This window comes from Leopardus geoffroyi, chromosome C1 (assembly GCF_018350155.1).
Source record: "Leopardus geoffroyi isolate Oge1 chromosome C1, O.geoffroyi_Oge1_pat1.0, whole genome shotgun sequence".
NCBI lineage: Eukaryota > Metazoa > Chordata > Mammalia > Carnivora > Felidae > Leopardus > Leopardus geoffroyi.
In genome coordinates this window covers 34,489,254-34,505,441 of record NC_059328.1, presented here as the reverse complement: position 1 = coordinate 34,505,441, position 16,188 = coordinate 34,489,254, and the positions used below count along the sequence as shown (strand labels likewise).

Sequence of the window (16,188 nt, the reverse complement as noted above, 5' to 3'; positions counted from 1 at the left end):
TTTTTTAAAAGAGGGGGTGGACAACACTGTCAGATGCAGCCAAGAGGTCAAGTTAGGAACTGAACAGTATCCTTTGGATTTCCCGGGGGCACTGAGCAGTTTCACTGGAATGATGGAGGAGAAGAGAGTGCTCCAGAGTAAAGGGTGAGAAAGAAGCAGTGAGCACAGTTAATCTTCCCAGGAGGTGAAGGAGAATGGGTAAGGAAATGAACCTTTAAGGAGTGTTCTATACTAAGTGCCTTCAGATGTACCTTATGGAGGGCTTCGGGGAAGGCCACAGACACCCTCCTTTTCCCACTTCCCATTTGACCTCTAAGGAAAAGCATATTGCTACTAATTGCCCAAGGTCAAGGTATGGCTTGGGTTTTTGTTTTCTAGGAGGGGACCTTAGCAGAAAGGGTATAAATTAGCAGGTGCTCTCTTGTTGCTGGCCGATGGGCTATGGACCAGCCTTTCCAGGCCTTCGTAGCTTTGTAGGATTGGAGTCTTGACTGAGGATTTGGGAGAAAGGTAGGCTGCTTAGCTACCTGTACCCAGCAAAAAGGAGTTCTTCACATGGTTCAGCCCTACCCATTAGATTTGCCCTTGGGGATCTGAGGTCAAAACTCCCATTCTAGAGTGTCCTCCTGCTGGTCACTGTCTTCTTTTCAGGAAGGTGTGGACTGGCTGAGTAGAGGACTCAGGTATTTTTAAGTCCCCTGGCCAAATGATATCATCCCTTCAACAGTTATCTTATTTAATCCTGACCACAACCTAATACAATAGTATTATTTTCTCCATTTAACTGAGGAAGAAATTAAAGCACAGACAGGTTAAGTAACCTGTCCAAAGTCACAGCTGATAAAGAAGTAGTACTGAGATCTGATCCTTGAATGTCTGATCCTAAAGCCCAAACTCAACCATGCCATGAAATAGTACAGGAACTTGACAAGGCATCAGGACCACTAAACGGTCAGAGGTGGGAAAGTCAGGAGGGAATTGCATGAGCGAAGTCCCTAAGGCAATGGAAGGGGACAGTTCTGAGGGCACTGGGGGGACGTCAGCCTTGGACAGGGTAAGAAAGAACTGAAAGGGAGACTGGGGTAAAGAGGGGATGATGGAGGAGGCTGGGCGACTTCCTGGGGGATGGCCTCTGTCTTCTCAGGGATTTCCCCCTCGTACCTGGTCCTCCAGGATGGATCTCCCTGACGTCCTTTCCTGTGATCTCTTCCCCCTTCAGAGCCATTACTGTCCTGCGCTCTAAGTATCTGTGTCTCTACCAGACTGGAGCTTTTTTATGGAGAAGGATGGTACTGTCCATTCCACTGTTGTATACCTGGCCCTGGCCAAGTGGTGGGCTCTGAGTAAACGAAGAGTGAAGCAAGAAAAAGAAAGGAAGGGAAAAATGGAAGGAGAGGGGTGGATCCCCAGCATGGGGACTTTTGAGGGTACAGCCCTATCCTGAGTGCAGGGAGACAGGCTGAGGGATGAGATGTTAATGTAGAGTGGGCCAGGGTTCCCAACGTACCTTGACCTTTGATCCCAAAAGGCGGCACAAATTCCCGAATCCTAGCCCACTTGCGGAAAGAGTCATCCAGGAACATGGGTGCTGGCTTGGAGAACCTGGAATACAACAGGGCTGTTGAGGATCCCCAAATGCAATAAGCTGGGGTATGGACTGGCTCTTCAGTACATCTGTCTTGGCAACGGATCTGCCGGGAGGACCTTGACACTCCAGCACACCCTCCCTGCCCCCGGTCAGTGGGTAGCTGCTGACATAGCTTGTCCAGTGGAACCTGAGTTCGAAGGGGCAGTCTCTATGTGGCCGGCCATAGGGGTGGAGAGGCAAGATCCACTTGCCCTGGATGGAACTGCAGCACGCCAGAAGCTCTCTAGCAGGCGACCCAGGCATGCACCCCACCAGTCGCTGCAGCCCACGCTGTTCCTGCGGTCTGGGAACACGGAGATGACACACTGGCCACGTGAGCAGAAAGATACCCGAAGACAGCCAGTGCATGGAGACAAGAGTTTTGGAGAGAATTCTGGGAGGTGGACCACCCAGGGTGAGGAGGGAGAATTCACACTGAAGACGGAGAAGAGCCACAGAAGACAGACGTTTGGTCGAGAAGAGAAAAATGGGAGCGTCCCATGGCTGAGAGGCAGGGCTGAGCGGAGGCCTCAGACAGGTAGGAGCCTGAGCACCTCTGCTGGCAGAGACCAGGAGGGAAGGCTAAGCTCCTCAGGAGGTGAGGGAGGGACACTAAACACAAGGGGGGTGGTAATGTGGGCCTGGAGGAAAGATGGGAGGGAAACAGGGGGAGAAGGAAGGATGAGGTGATGCTGAGTTGAGAAGGGAAAAGAACATTTCACTTCTCTTGGGAAAGCCCAAGGAGTGGGCAGGCCGTGGTGCAGGCTTTCGGGGGTGGGGGTGGTGGGGCAAAGTCAGAAGGGATGCAGAAGGCAGTGAGGACAGAGGGAAAAGCTACAGGAGAAACCGAGCTCTTTGGGGATGCTTGGACAACACAACCTCACGTGGAACCAAGCACCCTGGCTCTAAGACCTTTCTCAGGGCACCTGGCAGCCTGGAAGACGGCCAGTACCTGGTCATCTACTGTGTGTTGATTCTCGCCGTGGGGCCTGCTTGGGGCCTTGCTGGCCAAGAATGAGTGTGTGGAGGCCTAGGCCTGGGCTCCGTCTCTGTATTTCTAACTCAGTCTGAATCAGCCACTGAAAACCTGAAGACTAGAGGAGAGGCCCTCTTAGCCTGGGAGGTAGCCTTCTGAACGTACTCCAACTCAAGCAAACCTTTCTCACTTCCATCATCACTGACCACTATAATCAGCCTACCCAGGAGGAATAATACCAGTAATCACTTGGACGTCTAATATTATTACAGATTTTGAAGTGAACTTGAAAGAGGCAGAAAACTTTCAATCCTGCTCCCTGTCCCATTACTCATGGCTGGAAAGACATTGTCAACACTCGACAGCACGGACAGGCCATTCCTGCCGAACAGCCTGCCTCTGGACTTCTGAGTCAGCACACTTCCCTTCTGTGTACAAGGATCATGTATGTCTCTCATACCCAGTATATCAAATCCAAGTACATTAACATATTTGATGTTTCACCAGAGGCACCGAGGATCCTGGCCACAGCCTACATGAAACAGCGAAGGAAACAAGGTCCCTGGATAAGCCTGGAGCGAGAACCTCTCCTCCTGTGTCAGAAGCTTATAAAATGTTTGCAGGGGCACCTGGGTGACTCAGTTGGTTAAGCGGCTGGCTCTTGGTTTCAGCTCAGGTCATGATCTCACAGGTTTGGGAGTTTGAGCCCTGCGTCGGCCTCCTCACTGCTTGGGATTCTCTCTCTCTCTCTCTCTCTCTCTCTCTCTCTCTCTGCCACTTCCCTGCTTGTTCTCTCTCTCTCTCTCAAAATAAATAAACTTTTTTAAAAAGCTGGAACAAAGTCTTTGCAAAGTTTCTCAGTCAGGCTTGGACAGGCTTTATCTGCTTCCCAATATGTACTGGACATAGTATGCTAATAAAATCTTCTAAGGTCTTACCAATGTTCTCAACATATTTTTTCCTTTGCTCTCTTTTCTTCCTGAGAAAGCGCATTTTGTTAATTTTTACTTTAAAAAAAAACTTATTTTCATTGTACCTTATAATATATGCTAATTATGGGGAAAATACTGACAGGTGCACACACATAAACAAACAAACAAACAAATAAATAAAACCCATAATCCTAAAACACAAAGGCAACTAACCTTATGGTATATATCTGTACTGATTTTCCTTTTCCTATATTATTTCTTAAACTATTCTGTAGACTACTTTTTTCACTTTCTTTTTTTCAATTAAAAAAATTTTCTTTAATGTTTGTTTATTTTTGAGAGAGAGACACACACACAGAGTGCAAGCAGGGGCAGGGGCAGAGACAGAGGGAGACACCAAATCTGAAACAGGCTCCAGGCTCTGAGCTGTCAGCACAGAGCCTGATGTGGGGCTTGAATGCAAGAACTGTGAGATCATGACTTGAGCTGAAGTCGGATGCTTAACCGACTGAGCCACACAGGCGCCTCTTTTTCACTAATAATGAAAACACTGCTGTGGAAATGGACACAACTTTCTCATAATACACAAAGGCTAGATCAAACAACAAAAACAATAAGCTGCTGGTCACCTGACACAAGTTGGCCCCCAACAATTGAATGTACAGGATACATAAATGAAAATATGACCAAAAAAGCAGAAGTTGCAACATTAGTGTTCTAGCCTGAATGTCTGTGTTCCCTCAAGTTTGTATGTTGAAATTTCATTCCCAGTGTGATGGTACTTGGACGCGGGGGCCTTTGGGAGGTAATTAGGGCATGAGAATAGAGGCTTTATGAGTGGGATTAGTGCCTTTATAAGAAGAGGCCAGAGAGTTAACTAGCTCTCTTTCCCCCATAGGAGGGTACAAGGCGAAGTCAGCCATATGAACCCTAAGATGCCTCTTACCAGAACTCGACCTTGCTGGCACTATGCTCTCCGACTTCCAGCCTCCAGAACTGTGAGAAATACATTGCTGTTGAGAAGCCACCCAATTTACAGTAGTTTGTTACAGCAACTAGAGCTAAGTAAGTAATGAACAAAAAAAATTCACGGGAGAGATCCTGGCAAAAAGCATTAAATGGGTCTGGTAAGTGTTTTTTTAAAAATCTTTGCCTCTAGGGGTGCTTGCATAGCTCAGCTGGTTAAGCGGCTGACTCTTGATTTCGGCTCAGGTCACGATCTCACGGTTCATGGGTTCAAGCCCTTGCATCGGGCTCTGTGCTGACAATGCAGAACCTGCTTGGGATTCTCTCTCCTTCTCTCTCTGCCCCTCCCCTGCTTGTGCACTCGCTTGCGTTCTCTTTCTCAAAAATAAATAACTAAATAACTAAATAACCTACTTATTTCTGGTTTTTAAACACTGTCCATCTCACCTTGTTCTTTTATTGGGTCTTTCTGTTTTAGGTGCTTATTTTGTAGGCCCTCTTTATTCCTTGACGGATCAAGCCAGACTCCTCTAACATTTCCTTCTGCTACTTGGGTGCACCTTTGTGCAAAGGGTACTCTTTTTTCCTGCTCTGGATATATTTTAAAAACTTTTTATTATGGGAAATTTCAAACATGCACACAAGTTGAGAAACAAAACAGTGAACCCCCACGGACCTATTACTCAGATGCGGCAATTATCAGTCATGATCAATTTTGTTTCCCTTCTACCCCATCTACTCTCTCTGTGTGTTATTTTGGAAACTCTCAGAAATTATACCATTTAATCCATAAAATACCTTAGCATTAATTTCTAGAAGATAAGGACATCTTTAAAAACCTAACCACAGGGGCATCCTGTGGGTGGCTCAGTCAGTTAAGTGTCCGACTTCAGCTCAGGTCATGATTTCATGGTTCATGGGTTCAAGCCCTGTGTTGGGCTCTGTGCTGACAGCTCAGAGCCTGGAGCTTGCTTCGGATTCTGTGTCTCCCTCTCTCTTTGCCCCTTCCCTGCTCACGCGTGCGTGCTCTCTCTCTCTCTCTCAAAAATAGACATTAAAATAACCCAAACATAACCACACCTAAACAACTCTTCTTAAAGCCATTATCACACCTAAAACACTAGAATTTCTTAATAGCAACAAATCATCAGTTTCAGATTTCTCCTTAATTAATGTTTGTTGTTATTTTAATAGTTGTTTATTTAGATCAGAATGAAAGCATGGTCCACACACTGAATTGGGTTAATCTCTAGTCTCTTTCTAATCCATAGGTTTCCTCCTCTCTTTTTCTCTCTTTGGCCTTTTCATCTTGGCGCCTGAATCCTTCTAACACACTCCAGTAATCAAGGAAAGAAAATGTCCTTGCTTTCTAGTATGTGAAGATGTTCCCAGGTTTGTCCTATATATTTCTTGCCTCCATCTGAAGTCAGTCATTTTCCAAGGAGTCCTGGTTATTGGAAATGGTATTTAGAGACCATCATCTGGGTGGCTGGGTCGCTCATGTCACTATGGTTAGTCATTTTTCCCAGGTGTTTTCAGGGGGAAAAAGCCAGGAAATAATTTTTTTAACATTAATGAATTATTTATTATTATTTTTAGAGAATATGCAGGTGTGGGAGAGGGGCAGAGAGAGAGAGAGAGAGAGAGAGAGAGAGAATCCTAAGCAGGCTCCATACTCAGCATGGAGACCAACATGGGGCTCAATCCCATGACCCTGGGATCATGCATGACCTGAGCCAAAATCAAGAGTTGGACACTCAACCAACTGAGCCACTCAGGCACCCTATAAACAGAAAATACATCATGCATTTATACTAGTATTCCCAACCCAAATTCAGGATTACAAAATTTGTACTTACTTTCTTTTTCTTATTTAATAGCTTTATTGAGATATAATTCACATGTCATAAAAGTCATCTATGTAAGCTTCCTTTATATTTGTATCTCTTTTCAATTAAGTAGACATTCTTGCCTATAGTGATAGCAACACAATTACTTATCTGCTTTATCTTAATACATATTTACAGATAGATACATGTAGAAAAATATATATTTTTAGCATAACATTACTAACATTCTCATTACTAAAAACAATTTAAATACAGTTTCTTTACAGTTCTTTTTGTCTCTGGGTATACCCTATTAGAGAAGTCCAGACAAGTGACGTTGCTTTTGCCACTTGAAATAATTCTGCTGAGTTTTAATTCGTTAATGATACGTAGTTAAGTCCATTTGTTTCATTTTGCTTTTGCTTTTTAGGGGTTGCTTATACCCCATTTTAATTTAATTTTGTTTTATGACGATATAACACTTTACCTAGTGCCAAACTAAATTCACAAAACAAGATACATTCAGAGGAGTCTGACATTTATTTCTGTGTCTGACTTCTGTTGCTTCTATTCCCCTACAGTATTTCTTTTTTATTATTAACTTCATTTTATTTGTATTTTATTCACATTAGTATTATTCCTACAATGAATTCATTTTTATTTTACCCTTCCTTTTTTTTTTGAGGTGAGCAAATACACAGTACATATATGTGTGTGCAGAGTACTACTATTCCCTTCTTTATTCAATAAAAATAACATATACTGTTTCGCCTACTGAGGTGTTTTTTTTGTTTGTTTGCTATACAATATACTGTGGTAATCACTCCATAGTAGTATGTAGAATTATATACTTGATAATATTATTCAGTCCCCTGAGTTGTTGCAATCTTGCGTAAAGTAGGTTCTACCAACAGCGGTTACAGTGAATAACTTCATGCATATGTCTTTTCTCTTTGCCAACATATCTTTGGAATAGATCCCGAGGAGTGGGTTGGTTGGGTCAAAGGGAAAATGCACATAAGTAATTTTGCTCCATGTTGCCAAATTACGCTCCACAGGGATTGTGCCCCACCAGCCATGTAAAAGTACACTGTCAAACACTGCAATTCGGCCAGTCTGATAGGAGAGAAAAGAGTATCTCTGTGTTGTTTTCATTTGTGTCTCTTTTAGTGTAAGTGAAATTGCACATCGTTATATCTATAAAAGGGCCATTTGCACTCCTTTTTCTATTACCTTGGTTTCTATCTGTTGCCCATTTTTCTATGGGATTACTGGTTTTCCCTTTTTTTCTCCCAGCTTAAAAAAATTATTTTAATGTTTATTTTATTTATTTTGAAAGAGAGAGAGAGAGCGTGCAAACAGGAGAGTGGCTGAAGCGGGGGGGGGGGGAGAGAGAGACAGAGAGAGAGAGACAGAGAGAGAGAGAGAGTGAGAGAGAGAGAGAGAGAGAGAGAGAGAATCTCAAGCAGGCTCTGTGCCATTAGCACATGCGCCTGATGTGTGATTCACAAACCATGAGATCATAACCTGCGCTGAAACTAAGAGATGCTTAACCAACTGAGCCACCCAGGTGCCCCTCTCCCAGATTTTTTGAGATATAACTGACATCTAGGTTGTGTCACTGTGTAAGAGTATGATGTGTTGGTTTCATATACTCGTATATTACATTATAATCACCAACATAGTGTTAGCTAACAATCTTCCCTTTTTTGACACCCTGCATATATTAAATATATAAACCCACTGAGACACAATTACAAATATTTCTTCTAGTTTGTTTATTTAACATTTACTTGGCTTATGGCATTTTCTTGCTTTCTTTTTTCCCCTCATTTTTTGCAATAGGTTTTTTAAAAATGTAGTAAAATTTGTCAACCTTTTACCTTATTGTTTCTGGATTCTGAGTCTTAGTTAGAAAAATTCTCTTCATTCTCAGGTTACGTCTCTTTCCTGGCTAGAATCCCATCCATTTCTTCTGTCTTTCTTGCCAGGACCCTGGACCCCCAGTTCCACTGTCTTTTTGCCCCATCCATTAGGCAAAATCTACCCAGAGATTAATCTAATCCTACACTCTTGTATTCTTTGTGCTGCTAGCACACACACACACACACACACACACACACACACACACACACCCCACTGATGTGAACTGATGCCAATACAAATTCATAGACTTGAACCTTAGGCTGGACCCTCAACTTTGCTCAGTAGCTATTCCAAACCTTCTCCACACTCCACAAATGCTCTATCCTTTCCAACTTTGTTTAAGCAGATTATTTCTTCTCTCACTTCACAACCCAATCCAGGACACTCAGATAGGAACTCATTCAGTTTCCTGCTTCCTTATCTCACCCTTTTGCCCCCCAAAGTTGATCTCTTCAGCATGCTCTGGTTCCCTTTCCTGTTTGTCGCCCCCCCACCGCGCACCGCACCCCGAGGCATACAATCAAGCTCAGGTCTCTCTTATGTGAAAACAAACACACAAACCCACTCAACAAACTTTCCTGACCGCATACCCCTTTAGCTATCCATCTCTCACTCTCTCTACGCCTTCGTGATGAGACATCTAGAAAGAGCAATGGCTATTCTGTCTCAGCTCCCCCAAATCCTGTTCACTCCTTAATCTAACGTAATTGGGATTTACTCTTCTGAGACTACTATCACACTCCAGCACGGTGCACTATTTGTAGCTCTCTGAACATGCTGGTCTTCACGCGCTTACACGTGCAGTACCCCCCCCCCCCCACTCTATTCCCCAACCCCCTCCCGTCTTTATCTGCCTGGAAAATCCCTTGTTATTCTTTCAGTTTAAAGGCTATTTCCTCTGGACAACCTTCCCTGCTGCCCCCAGGTAGGCCTGTCGTCTTCCTACAGTGTTTCCACTGCACTTTGCTCAGCCCCCATGAGGTGGCTCAGTGCCTGCAGAGGCCTTGGAAGCTGAGCTAGGGGCCATAAACAACAGGAAATGGGGTGGGGTGATGGTAGAGGTGGTGCATGTATGTGTGTTTGTGTTAATTCTGCAGGTGGCCTGGGCAGAGCCTCATGCTACACCTGGGACAGAACCAGGGGCTTCTGTCCCGAGACTAGTGTGCCAGTGTGGGGGCCTGGCCAGGGTGGAGGTGGCCTCTGAGGTGCAGAAGGACTGGTCAGACTAGCGGGGGTGTGGGCCGCCTGACCTGCTTGCCCTGGCCTGGGGGGTAGCAGGGTAGGGTGGGGCAGGCTCAGGCAGACGGGCCCCAGCCTGCCAGCCCAGGGCTCCAGCACGCGAGACAGCCTTAGGATCAGGTTTCAGTAGGGTGTGTGAGTGCGTGAGAAGGAACAGGGGAAGGAGGAGAGGGAAGTTGCACTGGAACCTGTCCCTCTTTTCTCCTTAGATCCTAGAGTGTAGTTTGGAGACTTGTGGCACTAGGAGGGCACATGATGAGGGTGGGTCTGACCCCTGTGCCTCTCATAACAAGGCTGTGACCGCAGGAACCACAGGCTGCCCTGTCCACAGACCTACAGACTCTGACCAGCTAGCAAGGCAACCCAGGGCCCTCTGAAGATAGCTTTCAGCTCATTTTATGCCCAGTGGTGTGACTGAGACGCAGTGTAGAAGGTGAATGTCCCCAACTCTGGCTCATCAACCTAAACCACTACTGAAGGTCCAGCACTTAAAAAAATTTTTTTTAATGTTTATTTATTTTTGAGAGAGACACACACACACAAAGTGTGAGGAGGGAAAGGGCAGAGAGAGAGAGAGGGAGACACAGGATCTGAAGCACTGAGCTGGTTAGCACAGGGCCCGATACAGGGCTTGAACTCACGAACTGTGAGATCATGACCTGAGCCGAAGTTGGACGCTTAACCAACTGAGCCACTCAGGTGCTCTGAAGGTCCAGCACTTTAGCCTGTATCCAGAGACCAGCAAGAAAGGTGACTGGGTCTTATCAGGGCGTGAGGAGTACTTATACGTGGGCACCAGCAGACCCAGAGAAGGATCTCCCTCCTAGCTCCCACCAACCAAACTGAAAGAGGAGCCTCCAGATGTGGGTTTGCTGGATTAGGATAACACACATCTTCTGTTCTCCATCTGTGCCTGTCTGGCCCTCTAGCTACTCATCCCAGTAAGTGTGAACAGCCTAAGCAGCCCAAGGGACAAAGGGAAGACAGAACCCAGCAGTGGGTCCTGAGGACCAGGGGCCACAACTAATCTGTCTGTTAGATTCAGCCATAGACCTTGGCCCCCCAGAAGTGAGATTGTCATCCAGCAGGGTGAAGGCCAATCCCCACAGATCCACTGTCCCAGAACCTGTTCTGGGGAGTGGGGAGGTGGACAACACAGAGGGACATGGGCTTTCTAGAATCTACCTGGTCTCGTTTGGGATCTTGTTGCAGCAGCCCCACCACAAAAGGCCCTGCACAGTAAGACCTTGGTATACATCCAAGCCAGCAAGATGAGCACTTCCTAAATGCCTCGCAAACTTCTGTCTTCATGCATATTTCCCTCACTGACCCCCTGAATGGGTCCCCTGGAGAACAGGAAGAGAAAGGATGGTCAACCCGTAGGGCAGGTGGACATATGTCCAGGGAGAAGCAGCACAGAGGTAGAGAACACAAACAACAGGTAACAACCAACAAGTCCTGTTCCAAACATCAGCACGCAGTTCCTGCCTCCTTATCCTGTGTGGGACTAGATGGAGTGGAAAATGCCGCCCTATCCAACAACTACGGGCCTACTCGGCGCCAGCCCCTGTGCTGAGTGCTGGCTGGGGCCTAAAGGAAAATCAGCCTTGGCCCTTCCCTTCAGGAGCTAGTAGTAGACACAGGTAAACAAATAATCATAAAATGTGTCTGTATATCGTGCATCGTGTAACAGGGATACAAAGGTCTTAGACCGACTTAGGGCTACAGGAGAATCTTCGTGAAGAAGGTGACAACAAAACTGAGCTGGGCCTTGAAGGACAAGTAAATGAGCCTGGTGGAGAATGTTAGGAGGAGAGCTCCAGGAGAAGGGTAGTGTAGGCAAAGGCACAGGAGAGAAGAGAATCTTCCCCTCAAGGTATCGCTGAGGCCAGACAGAGTAAAGCAGCACGCACCAGGGGTTAGAGTAGCTCAGCCTGGTGACCCCTCCCAATGAATCTGCCCTCTAGTCCCACCCAGGGGGTGGAGCAGTGCGTGAGGAAGGAAGGAGCTGGCGAGTGTATTCCGACTGGTGTAAATAAAGCAGTTGAGGTGTAAACTCTGCACGGAGGGAAAGGCCAGGGCAGGGCGTGCATCAGCCCCGCCGGGGTTGGCCTGGTGCCCTGACGCTGTGTCAGGAGCAATTTCAAGCCAGATCATCACTGGAAACTCGGGCACTCGGTTCATGCTCTTTCTTGTTGACACCTTGCAGTGGGTATCTGCATTCCTTCCCCCTCCCTGTGTAAACGCAGGCTACTTTTCATTCTGTATGGTTCCACTGAGCTGACCTCCCCTCCCCCCACTGCTGCTGGGAGGAGCGCATGTCCCAGGCTGGCCAATCAGGACGGCTCACCGGAACCAGAGTAACTGGCTTAAAATGGGCACCTGATCCAAGTGGGACAAATCAAATTCTTCTCTGAGGTCTAATATTTGGCCACTGGAGGATATGGGAGTCTCTTTTTCTCTGAGATAGTGAGCTGTCATGACCATGTAAGCCAAGAACAGGGCTTGTACAAACTGCAGCCCATAGACCAGATGCCGGTTTCTATAAATAAAGTTTTATTAAAACACAGACATGTGGAGCGCCTGGGCGGCTCAGTCGGATGGGCGTCCGACTTCAGCTCAGGTCACGATCTCACGGTCCGTGAGTTCAAGCCCCGCGTGGGGCTCTGGGCTGATGGCTCAGAGCCTGGAGCCTGCTTCAGATTCTGTGTCTCCCTCCCTCTCTGCCCCTCCCCCGTTCATGCTCTGTCTCTCTCTGTCCCAAAAATAAATAAACGTTAAAAAAAAAAAAATTAAAACACAGACATGCTCATTCATTTACCTAATGTCTGTGCCTGATGTCACGCTTTACCAGCAGAGTTAAGTAGCTGTGGCAATCGTTTGTGGCCCACAAAGCCAAAATATCTACTAACTGGACCTTTAAGAAAAAATGGGCTGACCCTGGGCCTAGAGCTGCTGGAGCCATCTTCGTGGCTACATAGAGAAAACAGTCTACATAACCGGCAAACCAAGATGAACCCAGAGCCAAAACACTGGGAGAAAGACACTGTTTGGATCCCATATTCAGGGGAGCCTAAAGATAGTTCAGCCCCTTGATACAGGTTTCTACCCACGACAGCTGCTACCTAGTGGAAAAAGTTTAAGCTCTTTCGTCTGGTTTATGAAGCCCCTGTGATCTGGCTCCTGTCTACCTCTCCTGCCTCAGATACCCCCTCCTCTCTTTCCCTAAGTGCTACCCATACCCAACTATGTAGAGTTTCTGTAACCTGCCAGACTCTTTAATGCCTCCATGCTTTCATACATGCTATTCCCTTTGCCTGGAATTTTCTTCCCCTTTTCATTCACAGGCTGAATTTCTGCTCATTCTTCAACCGGACCCCAGCACCTCTACCTTCTGAAGGTAAGAGTCCTGGGGCGCCTGGTGGCTCAGTCGGTTAAGCATCCAACTCTTGATTTCGTGTCAGGTCATGATCCTACGGTTTGTGAGATCGAGCCCCATGTCGGGCTCCATGCTTTCAGTGCAGAGCCTGCTTAAGATTATCTCTCTCTCTCTTTGCCTCTTGCCCACTTGTGCTCTCTCAAAATAAATATTTTTAAAGTTTATTTATTTATTTTGAGAGAGAGAGAGAGAGAGCAAGTGGGGGAGGAGCAGAGAAAGAGAGAGAGAGAGAGAGAAAATCCCAAGCAGGCTCTGCACTGCCAGCACAGAGCCCGACACAGTGCTCAAACCCACAAAGTCATGAGATCATGACCTGAGCTGAAACCAAGAGTCAGACACTTAACCAACTCAGCCACCCAGGTGCTCCTCTCTCAAAATAAATAAACTTTAAAATAAAATAAAATAAAATAAGATAATAAAATAGAATAAATAAAATAGAATAAATAAAATAAAATAGAAAAAATAAAATAATAAAATAAAATAGAATAAATAAAATAGAATAAATAAAATAGAAAAAATAAAATAAAATAAAATAGAAAAAATAAAATAAAATAATAAAATAAAATAGAATAAATAAAATAGAATAAGATAGAAAAAATAAAATAAAATAAAATAAAAAAATAAAATAAAATAAAATAGAATAAATAAAATAGAATAAATAAAATAAAATAAGATAAAATAAAATAAAATAAAATAAAATAAAATAAAATAAAATAAAATACAATACAATAAAGGTAAGAGGTCTTCCCTGAGTCACACAGGGCTGACGGGGCCCTCCTCTGGTCTCCATGGTTCCTTGTGCACTCTGTCCTCATGGCACTTACCACACGCTAGTGCAATCGCCTGTTTCCCCACCAGACCGTGTGGTAGCCCTGGCACACGGCCAAGCACACACAGGTGTTCAGCAAACGCCTGCTGGCCAGAAGCAGGGGGAGCAGCTCAGGTGGGGGACTCCACAGTGTGGACCCTGGTGGGCCACTCCAGGCCTAAGTTTTGCTCCGCTATTGAGGTCTGGGGGCTGCCTTCTTGGGGCTTCTCACAGCAACTTGGATCTCCCTGCTCCAAACGGCCAGGCTTCTAGCGACATTTCTATTGTTTCAAAGCAAACCCTTCCTGAATCTGAAACACGGCCAGCTACTGTCCCTCGGCCTGCTCTAGGACTGTGGCCGCAGACAGACTGGAGCCACATGTATGACATGCATGACAGGCAGGGAGGCCTATGCTGAAGGAGGAGAGGAAAGGCTGAGCCAGGCGCCCTTCAGGGAGCAGTGCCCAGGCTCCTGCTTGACAGGGCTCCCACTGACGATGTTGACAGCCTGTGCTCAGTGTGGATGAAGGAGTGGGGGAAGGGGCTGAGACTTCCTAGTGAGGGGAGGGACGCATGGGGAGGCAAAGGGGAGAACTGTGAGCTGAGAAGCTGCTGAGAGGCAAGCACTCCTCTCCCTGTGAGAGCGTGGGTGATGGCCAGACTGCCCATGGGGGCCATGCGTCTTTGGTGCCCACCATCCATCTCGTCAACGTGTGCTACAACAGCTCAGAGTCCCTGCCTTCGAGGACGATGGGTAAAGCAGCCAAGCACAGACAGACACAGCTGTGAAATATCTGACAAGGGCCACAATAATCACAACAGTAATGACAGCAGTTTACAGTTATCGAGACCTTACTACATTCTGGACGCTGCTCGAAGTGCTCTACGCGCATTATCTTTTTTCATCCTCACAACACCCTCATGGATTGGCACTACTTGCACTCGTATTTTTACTGATCACACTGCCTGTGGGAATAGAATACACTCAAGCCACCCACCCCTCTGGGAAGCACGTTATTGGGGCTGGAGAGAGGACCGAGCCAGACTGCAGGGGACTGAGGAGGGAGAGAAGTAAATGTTCAGGAGAGCTCAGGCCATTTCTAAAGAAACTTGGGAGTGAAGGAGAAGACAGAAATAGGATGATAGCTGCTGAGTAGGGGGGTGGGTAGGCAATGAGCGTGTTTGTATCCGGCCAGAAGGAGACAAGCAGAAGAGAGAGGGGGTGCAAGAGACGGGGCAGGGGGACAAGGGAACGAGGCCCAAAGAGGGAGGGGGACAGGATCCAGAGTAGAAGGGGAGGGACACAGAAGGCAGGATACCTTCTCCCTGGAAACAGGGGGGCAGGATGTGAAGATGGCCACTCTGATAAGTGTGGCTACAGACAGGGGAACCTGAGAGAATGCTTCCCAGACAGACTCTTTGCTCTGGGAAATGCCTGGGGCTGGGGATTTGGGAGATTGTGGGTATGAAGGTGTAGACTGCAGTAACCTGTGAATGGTGAAGACTGGAACAGTCACCGTGATAAGTCCACCAGGGACAAGGAGCACTGAGCAGTGCTGACACTCAGAAGAGGCTGAGGCCATGGAGCCCCAGTGGGGCCCATGCATGTGTTGTGTTCTCCACCAGCAGCTCAGCGGCCCAGAAGCAAAATAAGAGACGTGGTTGGATGAATACAACAAGCATGTGCATTGCTGTATCGGGTTCACTGGAAGGATCGGAACATAACGGAACTCAGAGAAATGATGAGAGTACCACTGATGCCTAAGACCATACTCCTTGCTGCCTTAGGGCCTTTACTCTGCCTGGAACGTTCTTCCTCCAGATATCCATTTGGCCTATTCCCTCTTCTCCCTCCAGTCTTTATTCAAATGTCACCTCTCCCACAAGGTGAACTCTGACCATCCTATTTAACACTGCAATCTGCTCCTACGCCTACCATACTTTCTTTTTTCTCTACAGTATTTATTTTGTTCTGATTTACTAAATAATTTCCTGATTCATTGTTTAGTGTCTGTGCTTCCCTGGTAGGACATAAGCTTCGTGAAGGTAGGATTTTGAGGTGAGGACATTATCCTAGATTATCCAGGTGAGCCCTTATGCATTCACAAGTGTCCTTATAAGAGAGAGGTGGAGAGAAGTTTTCCCACATGCAGAAGAAAAGGCAATATGACCACAGGGGCAGAGACTGAAGTGATGTGGCCACAAGCCAGGGAACATCAGCAGCCATGAGAAGCTGGAAGAGGCAAGGAACAGATAATCTCCCAGAGCATCCCAAGGGAGTGTGGGTCCTGCTGACACTTTGATTTGTGCCCAATGACGCTTATTTTGGACTTCTGGCTTCCAGAACTGTGAGAGAATAATTTGTTATAGCAGCTACAGGAAACTCACACAAGTACACTATTTTCTCAGGCCCAGAGATAAATGAAATTCTTAGAAGAAGGCTTCA

At 46.4% G+C, this 16,188-nt stretch overlaps 1 protein-coding gene across 5 annotated transcripts in view; it reads right to left on the bottom strand.

Annotated features, from left to right (window-relative positions):
- Positions 1-16,188, bottom strand: part of ST3GAL3 (ST3 beta-galactoside alpha-2,3-sialyltransferase 3) — a 191,545-nt gene that overhangs the window by 26,959 nt on the left and 148,398 nt on the right. For all 5 annotated transcript variants that reach the window (XM_045477020.1, XM_045477018.1, XM_045477021.1 and 2 more), the window contains one exon: positions 1,508-1,602. In XM_045477020.1, coding sequence (XP_045332976.1) covers positions 1,508-1,602 — 95 coding nt within the window. The remainder of the gene's footprint in view (positions 1-1,507; positions 1,603-16,188) is intronic.